General features: G+C 39.1%; 1 protein-coding gene across 2 annotated transcripts in view; it reads left to right on the top strand.

The window, feature by feature from the left end:
• The window catches only part of rcan2 (regulator of calcineurin 2), a 380,425-nt gene that overhangs the window by 272,340 nt on the left and 82,186 nt on the right, over nt 1–25,899 (top strand). For both annotated transcript variants that reach the window (XM_072251469.1, XM_072251470.1), the window contains 2 exons: nt 13,157–13,330; nt 24,587–24,758. In XM_072251469.1, coding sequence (XP_072107570.1) covers nt 13,157–13,330; nt 24,587–24,758 — 346 coding nt within the window. The remainder of the gene's footprint in view (nt 1–13,156; nt 13,331–24,586; nt 24,759–25,899) is intronic.

Below are 25,899 nucleotides of genomic sequence, written 5' to 3'. Positions count from 1 at the left end.
TCTCCTGCTAGTGCGTCAGCGATTCAGTATGTGGTGTCCGCACCGTGCACTGCAGCAACATACTTGGGCTTTTTTGACATCACTTCCTGAATCCTGGATCTCGGCAGATTAATGCTGTATCCTAGTTAGAAAGGTCTTGCTCTTATTTTTACTGCCACTGAGTTAAAATCCTCGATCTTGCTCCCTCGCAGAATATCTCACTACGTGGCCTGCAGCAGGTCGAGGTACGACTGACCTTTGCACGCGGTGTGGGGAAGGGCGGTAAATGGCGATCATGTCATTTTCTTCATTTCCTTCTTAGGGCATGTTGCTCAGTCCCATGAATGAATAGAAGAATGCTGCATTATGCGTTTCAACCTCTGATGGGATGTGTTGTTTGGATTAATAATAAAGATCCAGAGTCTCCAGAGCTGATCCAATAAAAAAAACAATGATAAATCACTCATGATTATAGCTTCCAAAGTTACTGCATTCTTATTAATCACTGCACGTCCTCAATTTTTGACCAAAGGACAATTCAAAAAGAATTGCAAACCTGCTGGTATAAAAGCCACTTGATAGAAATGGGGAAAAAAAGAGATTTAAGTATCAAGAGAACAAAAGAATCGGGCTAAAAATGCTTTTAAAAGCTTAGAAAATCATCTTAAGTATGTATTTACTTTATCAGAACCATTTACATTAGCTATTAACAGGCTTTCTCATTTGTATCAAACAGCATTCCAAGCTGCTTATTGAACCACATTATCTTTCTGAGACATTACAGCAAACATAAACACTAAAATATCTCCGTTGATGTGAATGTCTTCATGCATTGCTTAACATTTTTCCAAACTGTTTAATTAAGACTGTGTTAATTAACTTGGCCTATCCTTGTAACAAATTACTAATTTCAGATGATTTTATTAAATTTGTCTAAGCCTAACAATAGCACGGCAGAGATTAAAGAAACAATCTTTAGTGTATTCCCCAAGATCTCAGGAAAATATTATTATTCAATAAACATCCTCATTAAATGACAGCCTTCAGATCACAATTAATAAATTATTTTGCATGAAAGAAGTGTACCGTTATTCTGATGAGTTGCACAAATCCCACTCTATTGCTTATATTTAAAAATAAATTGTACAGTGCATTCTGAAATCCCTTTGAGCATATTGGTTTAATTCTGGAATTTGAAAACAATTGTGTTATTATTGATTATAGAAAAGTACCTAGCAATTTAATGCAACCAAGGTTTATCATTTTAGGAAAATTCATTTACAAATCTCCTGAGTAAAAGCATTATTTTGCCCTATTTGTGAAGCAAAAATAAAATGAAACAAAAGCCTGGACTTCATTTGCGGCAGTCTTTGTTTCCCAACTGGCTGCAGCTGCATCACAGATATGTGCGTCATTCAATGAATTAAATTGAAGATGTGTACTGTTTCAGAGTGAGCAAAGGCAATTGAGTGCCATGCTGTGACCTCAGTAGCTGTCACTGCAATGCTGGAACATGAATTAGATTTTCATTATGCTCTCAGGCAGATGATATCAAGGCTTTTGTTGTGCCTGTGCATTGAAACATTAAGTGGGCCATTCTCAAGTCCCTTTGATGCCTTGCAGTCAGCCCTTTGTTCTTCCTGTCATCCAAATGCACACGCATACATTAAAAAATACATATATATATGTGTGTGTGTATGTGTGTGTGTGTGTGTGTGTATGTGCAGTACAGATTTTGTCCTTTTCCTTTTACTAGAATATCCTCTCTAGTACGCTAGAATACTCTCGAAGGAGCAAATGCAAAATATTTAAAAATCTAGCAAAACCATCTTGATTTTGCTTTAACACTGCAATCTGTGGTTTGTAGACTTCTGGTAGTGTTCTGTTGCATTTTACTGTGGCTCAGTTGCTGAATAGAGTATACGTCAAAAAGCAGAACAGGAAGATATAGATCAGGATGAACTTGAACTTCTTACCAGGCTTGATTGTCAATCTGCGTTTGATTCACTCATGCTTGCTGCAACTGTGGATGTATCTGGCTTTAACACCAACATCCCTTGTCTAGAAAGGGTCAGTTCATAAAGCTAAAACTATTCTTCACATGCGGCATCAGCACTGATATTTAAGTGCAGTACACTGCAAATATTGACTTTCTAAAGTGCCTGCTATCTATCACTACTCTAAAAAGAATCAGAATCAAGTTTAATATCACTGGCATATGTCAGGAAACACACACAAAATGCTGGTGGAATGCAGTAGGCCAGACCGCATCCTCAGGAAGAAGCACAGTCGATGTTTCGAGGGTCTGGGGCCCGAAACGTCGACTGTGCTTCTTCCTATGGATGTTGCCTGGTCTGCTGCATTCCACCAGCATTTCGTGTGTGTTGCTTGAATTTCCAGCATCCGCAGATTTCCCCGTGTTAGCATATGTCAGGAAATTTGCTATTTTGCAGCAATAGTACATTGCAATACATATTAATAAAGAGTATAAATTACAATAGGTATGTGTAAAAGAAGAAAATTAAATTAAATAGGAAGTCCAAAAAGAGAGGAAAGATACTGAGGTTATGTTACAATTCAAAGCAAATTTTTCAAAGTATATATATGTCACCATATACAACCCTGAGACTCATTTTCTTGCATGCATACTCAATAAAACCATAGAATAATGACCATACCAGAATATATAAAAGACCGCACCAACTAGGGCATTCAACCAGTTCACAAAAGACAGCAAGTTGTGCAAATACAAAAAGAAAGAAATAATAATAAATACTTAAGCAATAAATACTGAGAACATGAGATGAAGAGCCCTTGAAAGTGAGTCCATAGATTGTGGGAACATTTCAGTGATGGAGGAAGTGAAGGTGAGTGAAGTTTTCCCCTTTGGTTCAAGAGCCTGATTGTTGAGGGCAATAACTGTTTATGAACCTAGTAATTATAGTCTTGAAGCTCCTGTACCTTCCTGCTGACGACAGTAGTGAGAAGGGAGCATGTCCCAGGTTGTTGGGGGTGGGGGGGGAAATCCCTGATGATAGGTGCTGCTTTCCTGCGACAGCATTTCATATGGATGTGCTCAATGGAGGAGAGAGCTTTACTTGTGATGGACTGGGCCTTATCTTCTACTTTTTGTAGGATTTTCCATTCAAAGGCAATGGTTCTGGGATAATTTTCCCAGTACATTGGAAACCAAAGCCATAAGAGTGTGTATTTTTGATCAGGCAATGCATTGCTGTTTGCAGTAAACAGATTGGCATCTGTATTTGCCTACATTATAACAGTAGCTACAATTGAAAATTTCTTCATTGGATCTGAAGTAATTTAAGACATCCTGATGTTTTGAGAGGTGTCCTATAATTACAAGTAATTTTTGTTTTCTTTATAGTGTTTTAAAACATTACTTGCATTGATATGGTGTTTTGCATAACAAAAGTATTCAAGGTGCTTCACAGACAAGGATAAAATGGATATTGTGACAATGAACGGAATAGTAGCCGTGATGACCAACACTTGGTCACAGGGGTGAAGTTGAAGGGAACTTCATAAATGAATTAATTCACATGGAGTGGTGAGTCAGTGATGAACAAGAGACAAAAATAAGAAGAATGCAGGGCTCTGGAGGCTTAAAACAGACTGTAGAGATTGGATGAGGCCAGAAGATAAAGGAATGTATATTCAAAATGATGAATCACTGGGGATTAGAGGTAATTAGGCTGGCTATATTTGATATAGTAAATTGTAAGATGATTAGATAAGTGGCAACATTTGGAAGGTGAGGTACAGAAGGTCATCCAAGTGAGCAAAGGAATCATAAAATGTGATGGAAAAGGGGCAGTATCTGGTGACCTAATGGTTTGAAGGAAGTGGTCCAAGAGGAGATGCAAAGGACAAAGTTCAGCTTAGATTTAAATATAAAGTAGAGGATAAAAATTATTAATTTTCATTTTGAACATCAGTCAGGAAGGATGATGACATTGGCAATTGTAGAGGTATTTAACTGTGAACTTATTTAACAGATCTTCTTTGGCAAATATGCATACTTATGCTTTACAGTATTTTATAAAATTCTGCTCATTGCGAGGCAACCCAAACGTTTGAAATGCTAAAATAAAAAATTACTTTCTTACAGTCAGGATTCTTCATTCAGCCACATGACACACTGGTGAATCGAAAGGTATCTTCAATTTTCAACAAAGGAGATCATTTGACAACTTATTTGGAAACAAAATTGAATTACTGAATAGCAGCACAAAATACTCATTTTTCCATAAAGAAAGGCTATTGACAATAATGAATATAGAGTGCACTGCAATGTCAATAGATGTAAAATTGGAATAGTGTTGGAGCCTACCTTCACTCTTATTCTCCCAATATTTTAATAATTGTTAATAAAATATGAGGAAAATAACCATATTTATGTTTAGAGACAAAATGCACTGAAAATATGAGACTGACAGTTATATTTTAAATAATAATAAATTCAGCTAGAAATGATATTGGGGGATCATAAAGCATAAATGTTGACATTTCTAGTGTAATACAATGAACTTAATCCCCAAGAGACTTCAGTGAAGGTTGTGTGATCATGTACTCCCTGTATATAAGATACTGTATTTTATGTTATTCATAGGTATGCCTGGGGTGTATCAGATGTTGTTCTCCAGTGATACATTTTACTTATGAACATTAAGCGATATTAAACACTATTAATATTTCTTCTAATTTTCCCAATTGAATAAATGCTGAGCTGAATTATTTTGATTTCATTTTAATTGCCCCTGTATTTGGACATTTAAAAGTGCTACTGAGACTGAATTATAGCATCGTATCACTTAATTAAAGAGAATTGAGATGTTTTATGGAGAAAATATAATACATAGAACAGAAACTTTATTATGTCCACTGCTAAATCAAGCAGGCTCTGTCCCTATTTGTGGTAGCAGATCTCTCTGGGGAAGATCATGAGAGCTTCACCATGCAGGCTGTAGCTAAATTTTCTGAAAATTCTTTATGTTTAAACTGTTCTTCTTCATAATGACAAACTCACTTTATGAATGACATCTATGCTCATAATAATTTAACCATAAGAAATAAGTCATTGCATACAAAGTATATTTTAATTGCTAGCATTACTTCATTTTTGACCAATTGATACAATCCACTGCAAACTCTTACATCGAGAGACCATAAAATACAGGAGCAAAACTGAGGCTGTTCCACCATTCAAACATAGCTGATGTTTTCAAACCCATTGCCCCATCTTCTCCCCATAACCCTTAACCCACTTACCAATCAAGAGCCTATCAATCTCCGCCTAAAATACAGCCATTGACAACCTCCACAACTCTGTGCCAATGAATTCAACAGATTCACCACCTCCTGATTAAATAAATTCCCACTCATCTCAGTTTTAAAGGGATGTCTATTTATTCTGATGCTCTGTCCTCAGATTCTAAATGCCTACTGATGGAAACAGCTCTCTACGTCCATTCTCTCCGGGCCTTTCAGTAGGTTTCAATGAGATCCTCTCTCTTTCTGAACCCTTTTGAGTACAGATCCAGAGACATCAAAAGCTCCTCATACCTTAAGCCTTTTATTCCAAGGATCAATCTTATGAACATCCACTGGATGCTCTCTCGTGCCAACACATCCTTCCTTTGATAAGCGATTCACAATTGCCCACAATATTCCAAATATGATCTGGCAAATGCTTTATAAAACTTCAGTAGTACATACTTGTTCATATATTCTCTTACTCTCAAAATGCTTCTGAAATACTACCTCAACCTGCAAGTTAACCTTGAGGGAATCCTGAACTAGGGCTCCAAAGTCACTTTGCATTACCAATTTCTAAATTTTTTTTCCCTTCCATCTAAACCTTTATTCTTCTTAGCAATGTGTAACAACTCACACTCCCATTCTCCCAACTTGTCCAAGTCCTTCTACAGGCTTCCTTTCTCTGCAATACTCCCTGTGCCTCTATCCATCTTGGTATTGTCTGCCAACTTGGCCAAAATGCCAGCAGTTCCTTCATCCAGATCATTATTGGAAAACTGAAATGTTGCAAACCCAACACTGACCCCTGTGGAGCACATCCTGAAAAAGGACCCTTTAGTGCCCACTCACTGGATTCTGCCAGTCAGCCAATCTTATATCCACATTAGTACTTTTAACCATATAACCATATAACAATTACAACACGGAAACAGGCCATCTCGGCCCTTCTAGACCGTGCCAAACCCTTACTCTCATCTAGTCCCACTGACCTGCACTCAGCCCATAACCCTCCATTCCTTTCCTGTCCATATAGCTATCCAATTTAAATTTAAATGACAACATAAAACCTGTCTCAACCACTGGAAGTTCGTTCCACATAGCTACCACTCTGAGTAAAGAAGTTCCGCCTCATATTACCCCTAAACTTCTGCCCTTTAACTCTCAACTCATGTCCTCTTGTTTGAATCTCCCCCACTCTCAATAGAAAAAACCTATCCATGTCAACTCTATCTACTTCCCTCATAATTTTAAATACTTCTATCAAATCCCCCCTCAACTTTCTATGCTCCAAAGAATAAAGACCCAACTTGTTCAACCTTTCTCTGTAACTTAGGTGATGAAACCCAGGTAACATTCTAGTAAATCTTCTCTGTACTCTCTCTATTTTGTTGACATCTTTCCTATAATTTGGTGACCAGAACTGTACACAATACTCCAAATTTGCCCTTACCAATGCCTTGTACAATTTCAACATTACATCCCAACTCCGATACTCAATGCTCTGATTTATAAAGGCCAGCATACCAAAAGCTTTCTTCATCACCCTATTCACATGAGATTCCACCTTCAGGGAACTATGCACCATTATTCCTAGTCCCTCTGTTCTACTGCATTCTTCAATGCCCTACCATTTACCATGTATGTCCTATTTTGATTAGTCCTACCAAAATGTAGCACCTCACATTTATCAGCATTAAACTCCATCTGCCATCTTTCAGCCCACTCTTCTAACTGGCCTAAATCTCTCTGCAAGCTTTGAAAACCTCCTTCATTATCCACAACTCCACCTATCTTAGTATCATCTGCATACTTAATAATCCAATTTACCACCCCATCATCCAGATCATTAATGTATATGACAAACAACATTGGACCCAGTACAGATCCCTGAGGCATACCACTAGTCACCGGCCTCCAATCTGACAAACAGTTATCCACCACTACTCTCTGACATCTCCCATCCAGCCACTGCTGAATCCATTTTACTACTTCAATATTAATACCTAACGATTGAACCTTCCTAACTAACCTTCCGTGTGGAACCTTGTCAAAGGTCTTACTGAAGTCCATATAGACAACATCCACCGCTTTACACTTGTCAACTTTCCTCGTAACCTCTTCAAAAAATTTAATAAGATTTGTCAAACATGACCTTCCACGCACAAATCCATGTTGACTGTTCCTGATCAGACCTTGTCTATCCAGATAATTGTATATACCATCTCCAAGAATACTTTCCATCAATTTACCCACCACTGATGTCAAATTCACAGGCCGATAATTGCTAGGTTTACTCTTAGAACCCTTTTTAAACAGTGGAACAACATGAGCAATACGCCAATCCCCGTTTCTAATGATATTTGAGGTATTTCTCTCAGAGCCCCTGCTACTTCCACACTAACTTCCCTCAAGGTCCTAGGGAATATCCTGTCAGGACCTGGAGTCTTATCCACCTTTATATTCCTTAAAAGTCTTATTCATTCTTATCCACTCTTATATTCTTCTTCTTTAATCATCATAGTTTCCATAACTTCCCTATCTGTTTCCCTTATCTTACATGATTCAATATCCTTCTCCTTAGTGAATACTGAAGGAAAGAAATTGTTCAGAATCTCCCCCATCTCTTTTGGCTCCACACATAGCTGTCCATTCTGATTCTCTAAGGGACCAATTTTATCCCACACTATCCTTTTGCTATTAATATAACTGTAGAAACCCTTGGGATTTATTTTCACCTTACTTGCCAAAGCAACCTCATATCTTCTTTTAGCTTTTCTAAGTTCTTTCTTAAGATTCTTTTTACATTCTTTATATTCCTCGAGCACCTCATTTACTCCATGCTGCCTATATTTATTGTAGATATCTCTCTTTTTCTGCACCAAGTTTCCAATATCCCTTGAAAACCATGGCTTTCTCAAATGTTTAACCTTTCCTTTCAACCTAACAGGAACATAAAAATTCTGTACCCTCAAAATTTCACCTTTAAATGACCTCCATTTCTCTATTACATCCTTCCCATGAAACAAATTGTCCCAATCCACTCCTCCTAAATCCTTTCGCATCTCCTCAGAGTTAGCCTTTCTCCAATCAAAAATCTCAACCCTGGGTCCAGTCCTATCCTTCTCCATAATTATATTGAAACTAATAGCATTGTGATCACTGGACCCAAAGTGCTCCCCAGCACAAACCTCCGTCACCTGACCTATCTCATTCCCTAACAGGAGATCCAACACTGCTCCTTCTCTATTTGGTACCTCTATGTATTGCTGCAAAAAACTATCCTGCACACATTTTACAAACTCCAAACCATCCAGCCCTTTTACAGTATGGGCTTCCCAGTCAATGTGTGGAAAATTAAAATCTCCCACAATCACAACCTTGTGCTTACTACAAATATCTGCTATCTCCTTACAAATTTGCTCCTCCAATTCTTGCTCCCCATTTGGTGGTCTATAATACACCCCCGTAAGAGTTACTACACCTTTCCCATTCCTCAATTCCACCCAAATAGCCTCCCTAGACAAGCCCTCTAATCTATCCTGCCAGAGCACTGCTGTAATATTTTCTCTGACAAGCAATGCAACACCACCCCCTCTTGTCCCTCCGATTCTATCACACCCGAAGCAATTAAATCCAGGAATATTAGGAATACTTGGCTTCTAACATCATGGTCTCTTATTCTGTTTAGCAGCTGCGTGTGTTGCATCTTGTTAAGGGCCTTCTGAAAATCCAAATAACAGCCTTTGTCTAATCTACTTGTTATTTCCATAAAGAATTATAAGAGTTTTACCAGGCAAGATCTTCCTTTAATGAAACTGTGTAAACTTTGTCCTATTTTTCTCATACACTTCCAAGTACTCTGAAATTTCACACTTAACAATGAATTCTAAATTCTTACAAACTACTGAGGTAAGACTACCCGGCTTATAATTTCCTGTCTTTTGCCTCCTTCCCTTCTTAAACACAAGTATCACATTTGAGATTTTCCAGACCTCTCAGACCCTCTCTGACTCCAGTAATTCTTGAAAGATCTTTATTATCTCCCCAGCAGAATTCTGGGGTGTAGTTCATCTGGTCCAAATGATGTTCTCAGTGTTTGCACATTTGGGAAGTTTGTACTCTTTATGTTAGACAGCTACAGCAGTTACCCTACTTCTGAAGGTTAGCCACTTTGGAGGGGTGCTAAGCAGCTGCATAACTTAGAACACTTTCAATAACATTATTTGAATATCAAATATACTTTGGTCATCCTTCAATGTATACCTGAATGCACATGTGAGGTAAAAGAAAAATTAAAATTACAGAATCAGAATCGGGTTTATTATCACTGGCATGTGTCATAAAAGTTGTTAACCTAGCAGCAGTTCAGTGCAATACATAATATAGAAGGAATAAATAAATAAATTAATGACAGTATATTAAAAATCATGCAAAAACAGAAATAATATATATAAAATAGCGAGGTAGTGTTCAAGGGTTCAATGTCCACTTAGGAACCGGATGGCAGAGCTGAAGAAGCTGAGTGTGTGCTTTCAGGCTTCTGTACCTCCTACCTGATGGTAACAGTGAGAAAAGAGCATGTCCTGGGTACTGGGGGGTCCTTAGTAATGGACGCTGTCTTTCTGAGACATCGCTCCTTGAAGATGTCCTGGGTACTTTGTAGGCTAGTGACCAAGATGGAGCTGACTAAATTTACAACCTTCTGCAGCTTCTTTCGGTCCTGTGCAGTAGCCCCTCCCCTCCCACACACACCAGACAGTGATGCAGCCTGTCAGAATGCTCTCTACTGTACATCTATAGAAGTTACAGTGGAAAACATAAGAAATCAAACGAAAGAGCAAATGATTGAAAGGGAATGTAAAATATGACTGAAGGAAGTACCACTTAATGACAATTTCAGAATGCAAAGAGCAGTTAACTGTGTAGAATTGGAAAGACTGTTATAAAAGTCACAGAGGAAGACGATAGTATACCACTTCTATAGAAAATTTTGTCAAGAAAGACCATGATCGCCCATGCCCGATGACACAGTACACAATGAACAGATGATTATAAAAGTAAATGTGAAAGCAGACCCAGGAAGCAGTGCAAACATTACACACTAATTCAAATTAACTTTTCTGCATAAGCTGTTCTCAGTGAAGATTGCTAAATCCAGAAGCTGATCCTGGTCCGGCTGGTAAACAGATGGTTGGCAGGTTATAAATTTCAGGACACATGAAGGTAAATTCATATTCAAAAAGTTTACATCAAGGTCTATATATGATTATACAAACAGTAGAGATCCTGTTGAACTATTTGAATTGGTACCCCTCTCCAGATTTCATGTAGAGCAACATGCAGCTTCTGATACTAACACCCTCCCTAAAGTTGCTTATTTTAAGTAATCACAGAAGTTAATGCAAGATTTCATTTTTCACATGTGAATCATATTGATGCCATACATTTCCTGCATAGACCTGTAGTATGATGTAATTACTTACAATTAGGCGTCAATGCAAAATTACTCTAATCCAAGTAATCTGAAACTTTAAACATTAAAGTTTTAGAGTCTGTCCCTAAACAGAAAGAAAATAAACATTTCTCCCTGCTATTTGAAAATGTTCAATCTGTATAACTGTTGAACAAGTGTTACGAGAAGACTCTAGTTCTTTCTAAAATTCGGGAAACTGATGTTTATTCTTCTACAGGTTTTTGGCTCTCAACTGTGAGAACTGAGTCATTACAAGATGCTTAGTTATCTCTAGCCTGTCAGATCATATGATGGGGTAATTTAGACATGTGAGATGGTAAATTGACACACAAACACGTTTCCCTTTTTTTCTAATTGTTTAGGGCATAAAATGGTCTAATATGGTGCAGGATTCGCAATAACCTTATAGGGGGAATGCATAAGTATTTTTACAATAGAAGGATATGTGGAGAAGGGTCCAATTGACCACCTCCTGGCTTGGAATATTTAATGACTATACATCATGATAATATCATAGAATATCCTCTTTCTGTACATTGACAAACACGCATAAAAATACAAATACAATAAAAATGTTACCACATTTTCTTTTATGTGTTCTGGACCATATGCCCATAGGAAACATTTTCATATGAGTTTATGGAATACTGTTTAAATAAAGTGGTGCTCCTTGATAATTTATTACTTTTCTCTACTGACCTTTGGCACCAGATTTACAGAGAGGGTTCAGGAAAGCTCGAAAAGGGTAAAAAACCTGACCTGACATGGAAATCCTGCCAGCCTTAATTACAGGATTTCCATTAGTTTCATACTGGTTTCCTAGCTGACCACTGGCCAATTGAAAGCTTTGCTCAGGGCCAAGAAGGAAAGTTAATGACAGACAGCCACAGATGGAGACCCGTGAAAATCATCACCAACAACTGAGAGCAGGAGGTGGTCATGATCAGGGACGTAGTGAGCGAAGTCACTTACTGGACTAAATAAGCCAGAGTGGAAGGAATAGGTGCGATCATTGTGGTTGGCAGTGAGGAAGAAGTGTAAATGCTTTACTGATGCGCCTGAACAACATAATCTTGGACCACTTGTGGAGTGTAAAAAGAAGTAATTACTTTCATGTCTGCCTGGTGTACTCATACTGTCTTCCAAGAGTAGTGAAGGCCCTGGTCTGTCACACAAATCGAACAACAACATTCTCTTTCCTCTAGATAAATGACATCTCTCCACTTTTGATAGCAGAACTTCCGCTAAATGTCCGCATAATGGAAATATGCAAATTAAGTTAGGTTTGCCTGCATAGCAATTGCCAGGATCTGCTGCAGACCCTTCTCTCGACAGACAACATTATTGTTAATATTAGCTGTTTTACCTGTGCTTTACCAAGTACGCACGCTGCTTTCTTGCACTTGTTGGAATGGACTAGTCTCAGACTTGTGATTCTTGTGGCATAGTTATCCAACTTAATTGCATCATGCACTTGATATTTTAGATATCCTATTTCACCCAGGACAAAAGCAAATATCTTTTATTGATCTTATTGTGGGTATATTAAAGAAAATTTTTAAAAACTCAGACCTTTATCACCATCTAGTATCTACCCCTGGGAAATAGATGTGTTGCCCAACTTTGGGTTGGTGTATTGAGCATGCCCGTTATGATAAAATGATGATTACTTGCTAGTTAGATATGCAAGTTAAATATTGAAGTAAATCCTGAGAGCTGACCAACATCCATAAGCAAGTGGAAAAGGAGATGAAGGAGAAGAAATGTAATTGACAGCGGAATAAAGTTTCCAAATCTAATTTGTCTTCAAAAATGTATTCTAAGAGTTTCTGAAAATAGTGTAAAGATTCATTCACATGTATATTACATCAGCATTCTTTTCAAAACTCTTGATGAAGGAGCTTAATGCAAGGTAAGCCATTCCATCCATCACTGACATGCATGGCAATGTGATACTGGATGAAATTTGTTTGGAGGCTCCAAAGAGCAGGCGATCCATACCGCCAGTAGTCAGGTGGCGAAAGTGAAGATTTATGCCTTGGCTATAAAGGCTATATATATTGTTGCAATTATCTGAATGACAAAAGACTCTTGCTTTCAAATAAATTGAGATCAAAATTATTTCCTTCTGCCTTGATCTTAACTTTAAGAATTTCCAAACATCACTTCTCTGTTAAATCACATCACAGGATTATTTCCAATCTGTAATGACTTATAACCTATTTAAACATGCAATTTGCTTATCACCTTCATGTGAACTTTACATCCTGATAGGAGAGAGGCTGGAATGAGCCATTGAATGAAACTGGAATGAGCCATTGAATGAAACTTATGATATTTTCAAAGAATTTTGTCTGTAAATGGAAGAACACGCTTTTGGGTAATAAATACGAAATTTAAGTATCTTGTTTTCTTTCTTAAATACAGGAGAAGTTTGAAGCGCTTTTCTTGGCTTATGATGACCATGCCACATTCCAGCTGTTTAAAAGTTTCAGACGTGTACGAATTAACTTCACCAATCCCAAAGTAGCAGCCCGTGCCAGAATAGAGCTCCACGAAACAAAGTTCAATGGGAAAAAGCTAAAACTCTATTTTGCACAGGTAATGAATTTGAGACCTTGTATCTTATTCATTAAGTGAGTGTGGATTTTCAATGGCACATTTGGGATAGAAATTGGATCTCATTGTGCTGTTTTATATACATAAAATGGGCACAAGAAAACACAGTTTTAGTAAGTAGTTTCCTTTGCTTTAGTATATCTGAAAAATTTCTCACTTCAGGCTGAAAGTATCTCAAATCCTCAATTGTGATCTGAAGAAGCATTAGCCCCTTTATTTATATGGCCCCTGCCTAAAACAGATGAAAAATTTAAATTATAGTTTCTGACTCAAGGGTAAATTGTTGTTCCAAAGAACAGAGAAGGTATTCATCTTGCTTCACATATGCCATAAAATAGTTTCCTTGTTAAAGGAGAGCTTAGGCACATTGTTGTTAAGCAGAACCCCCTGACCACTACAGTTTAGGAACACTATGACTACTTTGCATTAAAATGGACTTTTCTTTTCCATTTTATTTGTGTTTCCTTGTAAAAATTGTGTATAACTTATGCTTCTGTTATATGTGCCTGCGAGGTTACTACAAGTAAGATTTTCTTTGCGCCTGTGGATATGGCAATAAATTTGACTTTGAAAACCTACCTAGTGTGACCAGCCCCTTGCTGCTGTCATAATTTGCTGTCCACTTCCACACTTTACTCTCATCAATTCTCCAGCCTTTACTGTTATCTGATTCAGTTGGTTGAAGGTAGGTGAACTGATGTTGTTCCTGCAAAAGTGGGGGTTCACTAATGAATTGCAGCCAGTGTCAGCAACTCATCCACATTACTTAGATGATGATTTAAGCTCAAATCAAATTAGACCTGGTCTACCCGAACTGGAGGAGCTTATGACTAACAACAAATTCTGACCTATGAGACTATTAGACTTCTAGGTTAACCATTCGAACCTGAATTATTATTTTTGAAAAAGATGTATTTTTAATCACAAGAGTACAACACTAGTTTACTTCATTTTCAGTGAGGATTTAGGTTGCTCAATTCTAGTCTGGGTTTCACATAATTATATTGAATTAAAATAAAGGATTTAACAGTGTAACAGGAATATGTTTATCATCTGGGTGGAGCGCAGTGAGGAAAATCTGTCAGGATACTCCTTGCTGATCCTGCCAGATTTTACTTTATGCTGCCAGACTTCTCTTAACACTTAGTCACATAAAGCCAATAAATTGTCAATAATAGCTAAATGTGTTTGTTTTCCATCCCATATTAAATGCAACTTAAGCCAGTTTTGGATAGCTAGTCTGACTTTATGAGTAGTGTTTTTCAAAATATTCGTAATGTGTAATAAAAATGACTTTGAAACATAAAATGTAATTTTCTTCCCATTTGGCTAAAATAACATTATTCAAAAGTTTTTCATGGTTACAGTTGGTGCTGGGTTGAATGTTGAAATTGATACTGCCCAAACACACTTCAATCAGAACTGTTATAAGAATCCAAATATTGTTCTCATTAGTTTGCCTTACTTTTGAAACCAGATCCCATGGCTGAGAGTCGCATGCTAATGCACAGCTAACCTCAGTCTTCAGCTGTTTTATTTTCAAGTTTATAAAGCATCAAACGTGCCAGCTTTTATGTGATCCAATCACTCTTTTATGTTATTACTAGAGTACTCTTCTAATAACTAAATAACTGCTAACTTCTGAAAGAGCAACCTCGACGTAATGATATTAGCTGTTGGAATCATACTGTCAGTGCGTATTTCACAAATTGTCCTGCCACTCAATAACATAATGCAGCTTAATTAAAGGCAGCCATCCAACATCAACAGAGTGCCACATTCAGTAAGTTTATTTTTCATATTAACTTGTCACCTTTCAGTAACATTCAGTAAGTTTATTTTTTCATAGTTACTTGTCACCTTGTACGTCTTGATGTGAGCAGTTATTGTTGTCCAGAATCTCATTATTTTGGAATCTTGGTATATTTTAAACACCAACATTTCTTTACTTATTCAAGATGATGGCCCAGAGCTCTTCAGGTTTGTAACAAAATCACATTTCTGTCTCCAGAATACAGTAACAAATGCTTTAATAATATAAAACCTCATAATTCTCTGAACACTTTAAGAAACAACTTTCATCTGACAGAAGGATTGCTTGTTTTTAAGAACAGAGAAAGGCTTGGGGTGAAGTGCCACATACTTTTCCACTTCCTGGTGTTCTTATAAGGCAAGCTTTTCAAAAACATTTAAAATGACATGCCCTTGCTTTCCCAGTTTTCAGACCCCAGGCATGTGGCCTGAAAGAACTTAAAGGAAATCTCATTGTGAAATTTAAATGAAATATATGCTTAAGCCCATGTACATAAACGTTCTATATTCATCCATAGCAACACACATAAAAGTTGCTGGTGAACGCAGCAGGCCAGGCAGCATCTCTAGGAAGAGATACAGTCGAAGTTTCGGGCCAAGACCCTTCGTCAAGACTAACTGAAAAAAGAGCTAGTAAGAGATTTGAAAGTGGGAGGGTGGAGAAAGAGGCTTCCCTTCCTCCACCATCAACACTGCTCTCAAGCGCATCTCCCTCATTTCACGCACATCTGCTCTCACTCCATCCTCCCACCACCCCACCAGGAATAGGGTCCCCCTTGTCCTCACCTACCACCCCACCAGCCTTCAGGTCCAACGTGTAATTCTCGGTAACTTCTGCCACCTCCAATGGGATCCCACCACTAAGCACATCTTTCCCTCCCCCCCATCTCTGCTTTCCGCAGGGATCGCTCCCTACGCAACTCCATTGTCCATTCATCCCCCCCATCCCTCCCCACCGATCTCCCTCCTGGCACTTATCCTTGTAAGCGGAACAAGTGCTACACGTGCCCTTACACTTCCTCCCTCACTACCATTCAGGGCCCCAGACAGTCCTTCCAGGTGAGGCGACACTTCACCTGTGAGTCGGCTGGGGTGATATACTGCGTCCGGTGCTCCCGATGCGGCCTTCTATATATTGGCGAGACCCGACGCAGACTGGGAGATCATTTCGCTGAACACCTACACTCTGTCCACCAGAGAAAGCAGGATCTCCCAGTGGCCACATATTTTAATTCCACATCCCATTCCCATTCTGATATGTCTATCCACAGCCTCCTCTACTGTAAAGATGAAGCCACACTCAGGTTGGAGGAACAACACCTTATATTCCATCTGGGTAGCCTCCAACCTGATGGCATGAACATTGACTTCTCAAACTTCCGCTAATGCCCCACTCCCCCTTGTACCCCATCAGTTATTTATTTATTTATATACACACATCCTTTTTCTCCCTCTGTCCCTCTCACTATACCTCTTGCCCATCCTCTGGGCCTCCCCCCCTCCCCCTTTTCTTTCTCCCTAGGCCTCCTGTCCCATGATCCTCTCATATCCCCTTTGCCACTCAACTGTCCAGCTCTTGGCTCCATCCCTCCCCCTCCTGTCTCCTCCTATCATTTCGGATCTCCCCCTCCCCCTCCCACTTTCAAATCTCTTACTAGCTCTTCTTTCAGTTAGTCCCGACGAAGGGTCTCGGCCTGAAACATCAACTGTACCTCTTCCTAGAGATAGAGATGCTGCCTGGCCTGCTGCATTCACCAGCAACTTTTATGTGTGTTGCTTGAAATTCCAGCGTCTGCAGATCTCCTCGTGTTTGCTATATTCATCCATACTTTTGTCCACTACACTCCTATTGCTAAGAGTTTCTACTGCAAAGTTAGAACTTCAGTGATGAACAAGAACTTCGTCAACAAGAAGTTCTCTTGTTGACCTCTTGATACTTTCAGCCTGTTTTCCTGGTTGATGCATGTTATAAATGTAAAGCAGTTATGGTGTTGTCATTGCAGTATTTCAACACTATAATGCGGTGGGTCCATGATCTGATGTGCTCCTCATCGAGCATTGCTCTTAAGTAATGCCAGATTACAGATTCACTGTCTCTGACAAAGGAACAGATCACAATATTTTAAGTCCCTTATGCAAACAAGGTGAAAGCAAAGTTTCTTGTTGCTTACCTGCATTGCACTTTCTCTGTAGCCGTTACACTTTATTCTGCACTGTCATTGTTTTACTTTGTTCTGCCTCAGTGCACTGTGTCATTACCTGATCTGTATGAACAATACAGAAGACAAGCTTTTCACTGCATCTCAGTATGTGACAATAATAAGCCAATTCCATTTCAAGTTCTGATGTAAAGGTATCTCAGACTTAGCACTCTGAAACAACAAGCTTCAAAACCTGAGCTTCTGTACGGACCACTGCGACTGGACTCTTGACTTCCTCACAGTCAGTAAAGGCTGACGGAAACCTCTCTTCCTCATTGCTAATCAGGACAGGCACACCACAAGGATGTTGATGACACCACCGCTGTTGGCAGAATCTCAGATGACGACGAGGAGGGAAGCAGATTGGGCAGTTGAGTGGTGTCACAGTAACAAACATGGAATTGGTTGTAGACTTCAGGAAGGGAGAATCGGGAGAATATGCACCAGTCCTCATTGAGAGGGCAGTGGTGGAAGGGAAGAGCACTTTCAAGTTCCTGGGTATCAGCATCTCAGAGGATCTGTCCTGGGCCCAACATATTGGTGCATCACAGTGAAGTCATGCCAGCAAGTACACTATACTTCATGAAGAGTCTGGGAAATTTGGTATGTCACCAAAGGCTCTCTAGCAAATTTCTGCAGATAACTGTGGAGAGGTCTTTGACTGCTTGTATCAGCATCTCATATGGAGGCATAGAAACATAGAAAATAGGTGCAGGAGTAGGCCATTCAGCCCTTCGAGCCTGCACCGCCATTCAGTATGATCATGGCTGATCATCCAACTCAGAACCCTGTACCTGCCTTCCCTCCATACCCTCTGATCCCTTTAGCCACAAGGGCCATATCTAACTCCCTCTTAAATATAGCCAATGAACTGGCCTCAACTGTTTCCTGCGGCAGAGAATTCCACAGATTTACCACTGTCTGTGTGAAGAAGTTTTACCTCATCTCGGTCCTAAAAGGCTCCCCCTTTATCCTCAAACTGTGACCCCTCGTTCTGGACTTCCCCAACATCAGGAACAATCTTCCTACATCTAGCCTGTCCAATCCCTTTAGAATTTTATACGTTTCAATAAGATCCCCCCTCAATCTTCTAAATTCCAATGAGTATAAGCCTAGTTGATCCAGTCTTTCATCATATGGAAGTCCTGCCATCCCAGGAATCAATCTGGTGAACCTTCTTTGTACTCCCTCTATGGCAAGGATGTCTTTCCTCAGATTAGGGGACCAAAACTGCACACAATACTCCAGGTGTGGTCTCACCAAGTCCTTGTACAACTGCAGTAGTACCTCCCAATACATGGCATCATAAGAGGCTTCTGACTGCTGTAGCCTCATTATAGAGCATTCTGACTGTTTTCATCACTATCTGGTATGGAGGTGCCAATGCACGGGATCATAAGAAGTTTCAGCTATTTCCATCGTGGGCACTAGTCTCCCCACCATCAAAGATGATGAGATTTCTGAAAGTCCATGAAGCCATGAATACTACCTCACTATTTCTCTTTTTCTCTACTTGCTTATTTATTTATAATCGTAATTTACAAGAATTTGCTATTTCTGCACCACACCGCTGTCACAGAACAACAATTTTCATGTCTTATATCAGTGAACTTGATTCTGTTTGTCATGGAAGAGCAGACTGCAAATGACCCTGAGCAGGTCAGCACCTCATAGCACACTGCACTCTTCAACATTACATTAGCAGTCTACAGCTCACTTACAGATACCCAAACACTCCAGTTAGTTGGCTTTGGTGTTTTTTATGTTTCATAAGTGAATGCCTCATAGGTGCACAGGTTACAGTCAATTCCCAGTTATGTGGTTTATGCGTCTGCAGATTATTCTATGTCTAGTACTCATGGAGACAACCATTAATATTTAATGTTTAAAGCTGAAAAACACTGTCTAATATTTGAGATGGTACAATCACACAAGGACTAGTTGCCTCCAATATCTTAACTATGAGTGCCCGTGAAATAATATATCATAGGCTGTATCATCATCAGCTCCTTTCCTGGCCTTACCTAATATCCACAAATTCATATTTTCCAATATTACATATGTTTGTGATCAACAGCTACTTCTTCCTCTTGGGGGTCCAGAGACTGTAATGTAATTGAAACTGCTGTGCCCCCACAACGGCTTCTCGCTGAAAGTCATTTTAATGGAAATAGTTGCCGCCAAAGGGAGTGATTTTATAATCCAAAATAATATTTATATAAAGCCCCATTGAAGTGTTCATATATTAAAGTTCCCATCTGGAGCCAAGTTTGAAGAGATCATTTGGGAATCAAGGTTCTGGGAGAGTTGTCACCTTCATGTGTCACTGTAAACTTTAAAAAAAAATTAAATTTGGTGTTATGGATGTAATGGGTCCAGTTTCTCAGTATGTATTCCTGGCTGTTGTACCCCCAATAGTCCTGTAAAGCTACCCTTCACATATGTTTAAATTCTTCACCAGTCAAATACTGAAATAAAATAAAACCTAAAATGTCGTGAAAAACATAAAACCTAAGCTGAAAGAAATAAATATGTGCATTTGATATATTGAGGAACCAAAGTGTCTGTCAGACATATAATGCCTGATATCAGCAAGTTTGAGTGGAGTAGACATTCTGGTCTAGGTGAACAGAGGTATAGAAGATGTTTGGGAATTATGAGGTATATATTAGTTTACAACATTTTCCATGTAACGAAGCCAGTTATCACCAAAGCAGCCTGTTGGTTAACATCAAATTAATGATGTTTCGCGGTATTCCAACATAATCTCCTCCATTCAGTGCTGAGGGAGATCCTGGGAGGTTTCTCCATGTTGAAGAACTCTCTTCAAAAAAACATAATACTGTGGATGCCCCAGATCTGAAATAAAACAGAAAATTCCGGAAATGCTCATTGGGTCAAGCAGCACTTGTGGTGGAAGAAACAGAGTTACTTTTTATTGTCAATGTTCTTTCATCTGATTTTTTTTCCCATGAAGATACTCTGACCAATTTAGCCGTTATGTTTCTGTTTCAGATTTGCCGTGTCTATAATACTTTGCGGTAACAACTGACATTCAGAAATATGGACTGTCACATGCATGCTCGTGATCCTTTTCATCTGCACCATCTCAATGGTTCCAATTGTATCTTTCACCTTAAGCATGACAAACTCTTACAGCTGTTAGATATAGTAGTTGTAAGAAACCATTGTTTCCATCAACTTATTCCAACCCCATTCTTTCCTTCCCATTTTATTCCTTGTTGCAATTTTTCAGTTCATCCTTATTTCATTCTGTATTAAGCTGATGTGACCTTCTTGACTGTTTTTACCTTCTTTGGCCAGGAGTCTTCATCCTAGGTTCTATCATTTTGTAACTGCTGCAAAACTGTGGCCCATGGGAGACCACACTTTGAGTCAATCAATGACTCCAAGGCTATTCTATGACTCCTTCCCCCTTCCTTTGCAGTCCCGATGAAGGGTCTTAGTCCAAAACATTGACTGTTTATTCCCATCCACAGATGTTACCTGACCTGCTGAGCTCCTCCAGCACATTGTATGCACTTCTCTAGATTTCCATTATCAGTAGTACTGCTTGTATTCTATGACCATGCACACATCATTTTGCAGACTTAACTTAATTCTTCTGCTTAAAAAATAGTCATTTTGTAATTAAAATTAATTAACACTGAAGCAACTATGGCTTACTGAAAAGAATTTAAGGATACAGGTTGAGTACCCCTTATCCAAAATTCCAAAATCTGAAAGCCTCTGAAATCTGAATTTTTTTGAGAGCTGACATGATGACCCAAAGGGAAATTCCACAAAGTGCTGGGAAGGTTCTCAGGCAATGTACAGATCTCTGTGCATCACAGACAGTTATAAGAAGAGACCTCACATACATAATGAACAGAAGTTGATAAAAAATGGAAAAACACTGCATAAGGCGAAAAATGAAGATCTCGATCGTGTATTAAAAGAGTGGATTCATCGGTGTCAGAATTAACAAATGCCGCCTTGCAATATGCTGAAAGTTAAAACAAGCAAAGATCTGTCAGATGAACTGAAAGTTGAAGCTAATTGTGAATATTCAGTAGGCTGGTTACAGAAATTTAAGCAAGGTCATGACATTAAATTTTTAAAGATAAAGCGTCTGCTGGAAAATTCCACAAAGTGCTGCGATGCAGATCAGCTGGAAAAATGGACTGAAAAATTGCAGATGGAATTTAATGCAGACAAGTGCAAGGTGTTGCACTTCAGTAGGATCAACTAGGGTAGGTCTTACACAGTGAAAGATTGGGCACTGAGGAGTGTGGAAGAACAAAGGAATCTGGAATACAGGTCCATACTTAGATGAAAATGGTGTCACAAGTAGACAGGGTCATTAAGAAAGCTTTTGGCACGTTGGCCTTCATTAATTAAAGTACTGAGTACAGGAGATGGAATGTTAGGTTGAAGTTGTATAAGATGTTGGTGAGGCCTAATTTGGAGTATTGTGTGCGCTTTTGGTCACCTACCTACAGGAAAGATGTAAATAAGGTTGAAGGAGTACAGAGAAAATTTATAAGGATATTGCCAGGTCTGGAGGACCTGAGTTATACAGAAAGGTGGAATAAGTTAGGACTTTATTCCTTGGAATGTAGAAGATTGAGAGGAGACTTGATAAAAGTATACAAAATTATGAGATAGGTTAAATGCAAGAAGGCTTTTTCCACTTAGCTTGGGTGGGATGACAACCAGAGGTCATGGGTTAACAGTGAAAAGTGAAAAGTCTAAGGGAAACATGAGGGGAAACTTCTTCACTCAGAGGTCCTGAGAGTGTAGAACAAGCTGCCAGCACAAGAGACACATGCAAATTCAATTTCAACATTTAAGCCAAGTTTAGATAGGTATGGAGGTCCCAGTGCAGGTCAATGGGAGTAAGCAGTTTAAATAGTTCAGCACGGACTAGATGGACCAAAGGGCCTGTTTCTGTTCTGTACTTTTCTATGACTCTATGATCACAAAGCAGCAGAGAAATTAGTTGATGAGTTTGCAAGTATCGTGGCTGTGGAAATCTAACAGCAGAACAAGTCTACAACCTTACATAAAACCTAAAAGAAAGTAGATCACAAATACAGTGTACTGAAACCTTTTAATCAAAACACAGCATTGTAGGTGGAGATTGAAAGCTGTCGTTGTTTGTTGTTGATCAACAGCTGATTCAGGTATTCTCCCGATGCTGCTTCTGTTACCAACACACCTTATATTTTCATTGATGGTATGTCATAATTTTTACTGTGAAGTACATATGTGTGATGAACAAGTGTAAGACAAAGACTCCTCACTGATAGTGCATAAACTCAGAGTCAGAAATGATTTATCTCAAGCTATCTCACTATATATTCCAAAATCCAAAATCTGAAATTTTTCCAGCCCCAAGCTTTTCGAATCGAGGTGCTCAGCCTGTACCACCAGTTTGAACATATTTCAATTGTACACGTAATGGACTTCTCACTAATGTTTAGTTAAGGCTTTCTGGACCTTGGCTCCTTAATCAAAATCATTTATGTCTTATCCACATAGAACATAGAATAGTACAGCACAGTACAGGCCCTTTGGCCCACAATGTTGTGCCGACCCTTAAACCCTGCCTCCCATCTAACCCCTCACCTTTAATTCCTCCATATACCTTTCTAGTAGTCTCTTAAATTTCACAGTGTATCTGCCTCCACCACTGACTCAGGCAGTGCATTCCATGTACCAACCACTCTCTGAGTAAAAAACCTTCCTCTAATATCCCCCTTGAACTTCCCACCCCTTACCTTAAAGCCATGTCCTCTTGTATTGAGCAGTGGTGCCCTGGGGAAGAGGCGCTGGCTATCCACTCTATCTATTCCTCTTAATATCTTGTATATCTCTATCACATCTCCTGTCATCCTTCTTCTCTCCAAAGAGTAAAGCCCTAGCTCCCTTAATCTCTGATCATAATCCATACTCTCTAAACCATGCAGCATCCTGGTAAATCTCCTCTGTACCCTTTCCAATGCTTCCACATCCTTCCTATAGTGAGGCGACCAACTGGACACAGTACTCCAAGTGTGGCCTAACCAGAGGTTTATAGAGCTGCATCATTACCTCGTGACTCTTAAACTCTATCCCTCGACTTATGAAAGCTAACAACCCATAAGCTTTCTTAACTACCCTATCTACCTGTGAGGCAACTTTCAGGGATCTGTGGACATGTACCCCCAGATCCCTCTGCTCCTCCACACTACCAAGTATCCTGCCATTTACTTTGTACTCTGCCTTGGAGTTTGTCCTTCCAAAGTGTACCACCTCACAGTTCTCCGGGTTGAACTCCATCTGCCACTTCTCAGCCCACTTTTGCATCCTATCAGTGTCTCTCTGTAATCTTCAACAATCCTCTACATTATCCACAACACCGCCAACCTTTGTGTCTTCTGCAAACTTGCCAACCCCCCCTTCTACCCCCACATCCAGGTCGTTAATAGAAATCACGAAAAGTAGAGGTCCCAGGACAGATCCTTGTGGGACACCACTAGTCACAACTCTCCAATCGGAATGTACTCCCTCCACCACGACCCTCTGCCTTCTGCAGGCAAGCCAATTCTGAATCCACCTGGCCAAACTTCCCTGGATCCCATGCCTTCTGACTTTCTGAATAAGCCTACCATGTGACACCTTGTCAAATGCCTTACTAAAATCCATATAGATCACATCCACTGCACTACCCTCATCTATATGCCTGGTCACCTCCTCAAAGAACTCTATCAGGCTTGTTAGACACGATGTGCCCTTCACAAAGCCATGCTGACTGTCTCTGATCAGACCATGATTCTCTAAATGCCCATAGATCCTATCTCTAAGAATCTTTTCCAACAGCTTTCCCACCACAGACGTAGGACTCACTGGTCTATAATTACCCAGACTATCCCTGCTACTTTTTTTGAACAAGGGGACAATATTCACCTCCCTCCAATCCTTCGGTACCATTCCCGTGGACAACGAGGACATAAAGATCCTAGCCAGAGGATCTATCTTAACATTTCCCCTTACCATCTTTAAAACATTAAAAAAGCTCTTAACCCTCTAATTAGCAGAAAGTATAATGTTGATTGGTGTAATTATTTCTCTCTCTTTATCTCTTGTGGTCCAACTATTATTATTGCAGGAAATAAACACTTGTTGTTATTTGGTGCACTCTGGATTATGACCTAAATGAGTACCTATATTTTTTTCTCAGGTTCAAAATCAAGGTTCAGATGGAGATAACCTGCACCTTGCCCCTCCACAGCCAGCAAAACAGTTTCTCATCTCCCCTCCAGCATCACCACCTGTGGGCTGGCAACAAATTGATGATGCGACTCCAATCATCAACTACGATCTTCTCTATGCAGTGGCAAAACTGGGACCTGGTAGGTTTTTCCATTTTCGGCAGTTTTGTTGCAGCTATTGATCAGGAACCTATTGAGGGTACATTTTTCCAGGATAAACTTGGAGTGAAGTTATCAATCTTTTTAGAATAGAGATATACGTAAAAACTGACCAGGAAGTGGGGTGCAGTTAATAAGTCTATCGTCCTGGTTGATCAATAAACGTATTGTATCTTCTGCTGATCTTTTTCATCTGCCTGCGATATGTATGAATTTTGTTTTATTATGCCTAGTTTCTGTCTTGCTTACTCACTGGACCTTGAAATAGAGCTTTTCATATGAACATTTTCATAAAATTGAATATTTTATTGTATCTGATATTAAATAGTCACTATGAAATTAATTACTTTGTACTATCGATAACATTTCAAATGCTTGCCTACAGTTCAGAGATTCTTGTGACCTGCTGAAATGGGGCAATTTATGTAGAGATCAAATAACTGTAGGTTCTAGTGTTTTTATTGGGAGAAAACATGGATACCAGTTTCACAGAAAACAATATACCTATGTTATATCATACAACATAAGATTAATAGTTATAAGCATTTGTTAAATAAGAGGAATTCTGACATGATTGGAGTTTTGGACAAATTATGGAAGATTAAGCTACAAATGCATAACCAGCACAATTTAAGGTAATTAGCAGATAGTATGGCTCCTGTTTATACTACCAGCTCTCTGTTTGTCATGATCACTGTTTCCTCTAAGCTGCACGGGTGTGCAACCGCACGGTAACTGAACTACTTTACTCCTGCACACATAGCCTTTGTTGCCATGCAGCTGGAATTATCTTTCATATAATGTTTTATTAAAGTGACATGCCATTTTCAGGCCATGTAAAGATTTCCTGCTCAAAGCAATGGTTAGTCCATGCTGCTGTAAAAAAAGTCGAGAGAGCATTAGTCAAGATGCCAAAAGCTTTATGGTATAAAATTAAGCTTTCTTCAAATTGTTTAAAATCATTCTTTATTTCCAAAGTACAATTCTGCAATAGTTTTCCTCAGATAATAAAAATTCCCAGCTCAGGTATTTACTGAACTGCCAGACATTGGAGCAGATCATACTTGATCCAAACCATTGTGTAGTCTGACCAAACAATACTAACACTACTGTCATTCTGACT

This window comes from Mobula birostris, chromosome 2 (assembly GCF_030028105.1).
Source record: "Mobula birostris isolate sMobBir1 chromosome 2, sMobBir1.hap1, whole genome shotgun sequence".
In the NCBI taxonomy this organism is placed as follows: domain Eukaryota; kingdom Metazoa; phylum Chordata; class Chondrichthyes; order Myliobatiformes; family Myliobatidae; genus Mobula; species Mobula birostris.
This window is presented reverse-complemented; position numbering and strand designations above follow the sequence as displayed.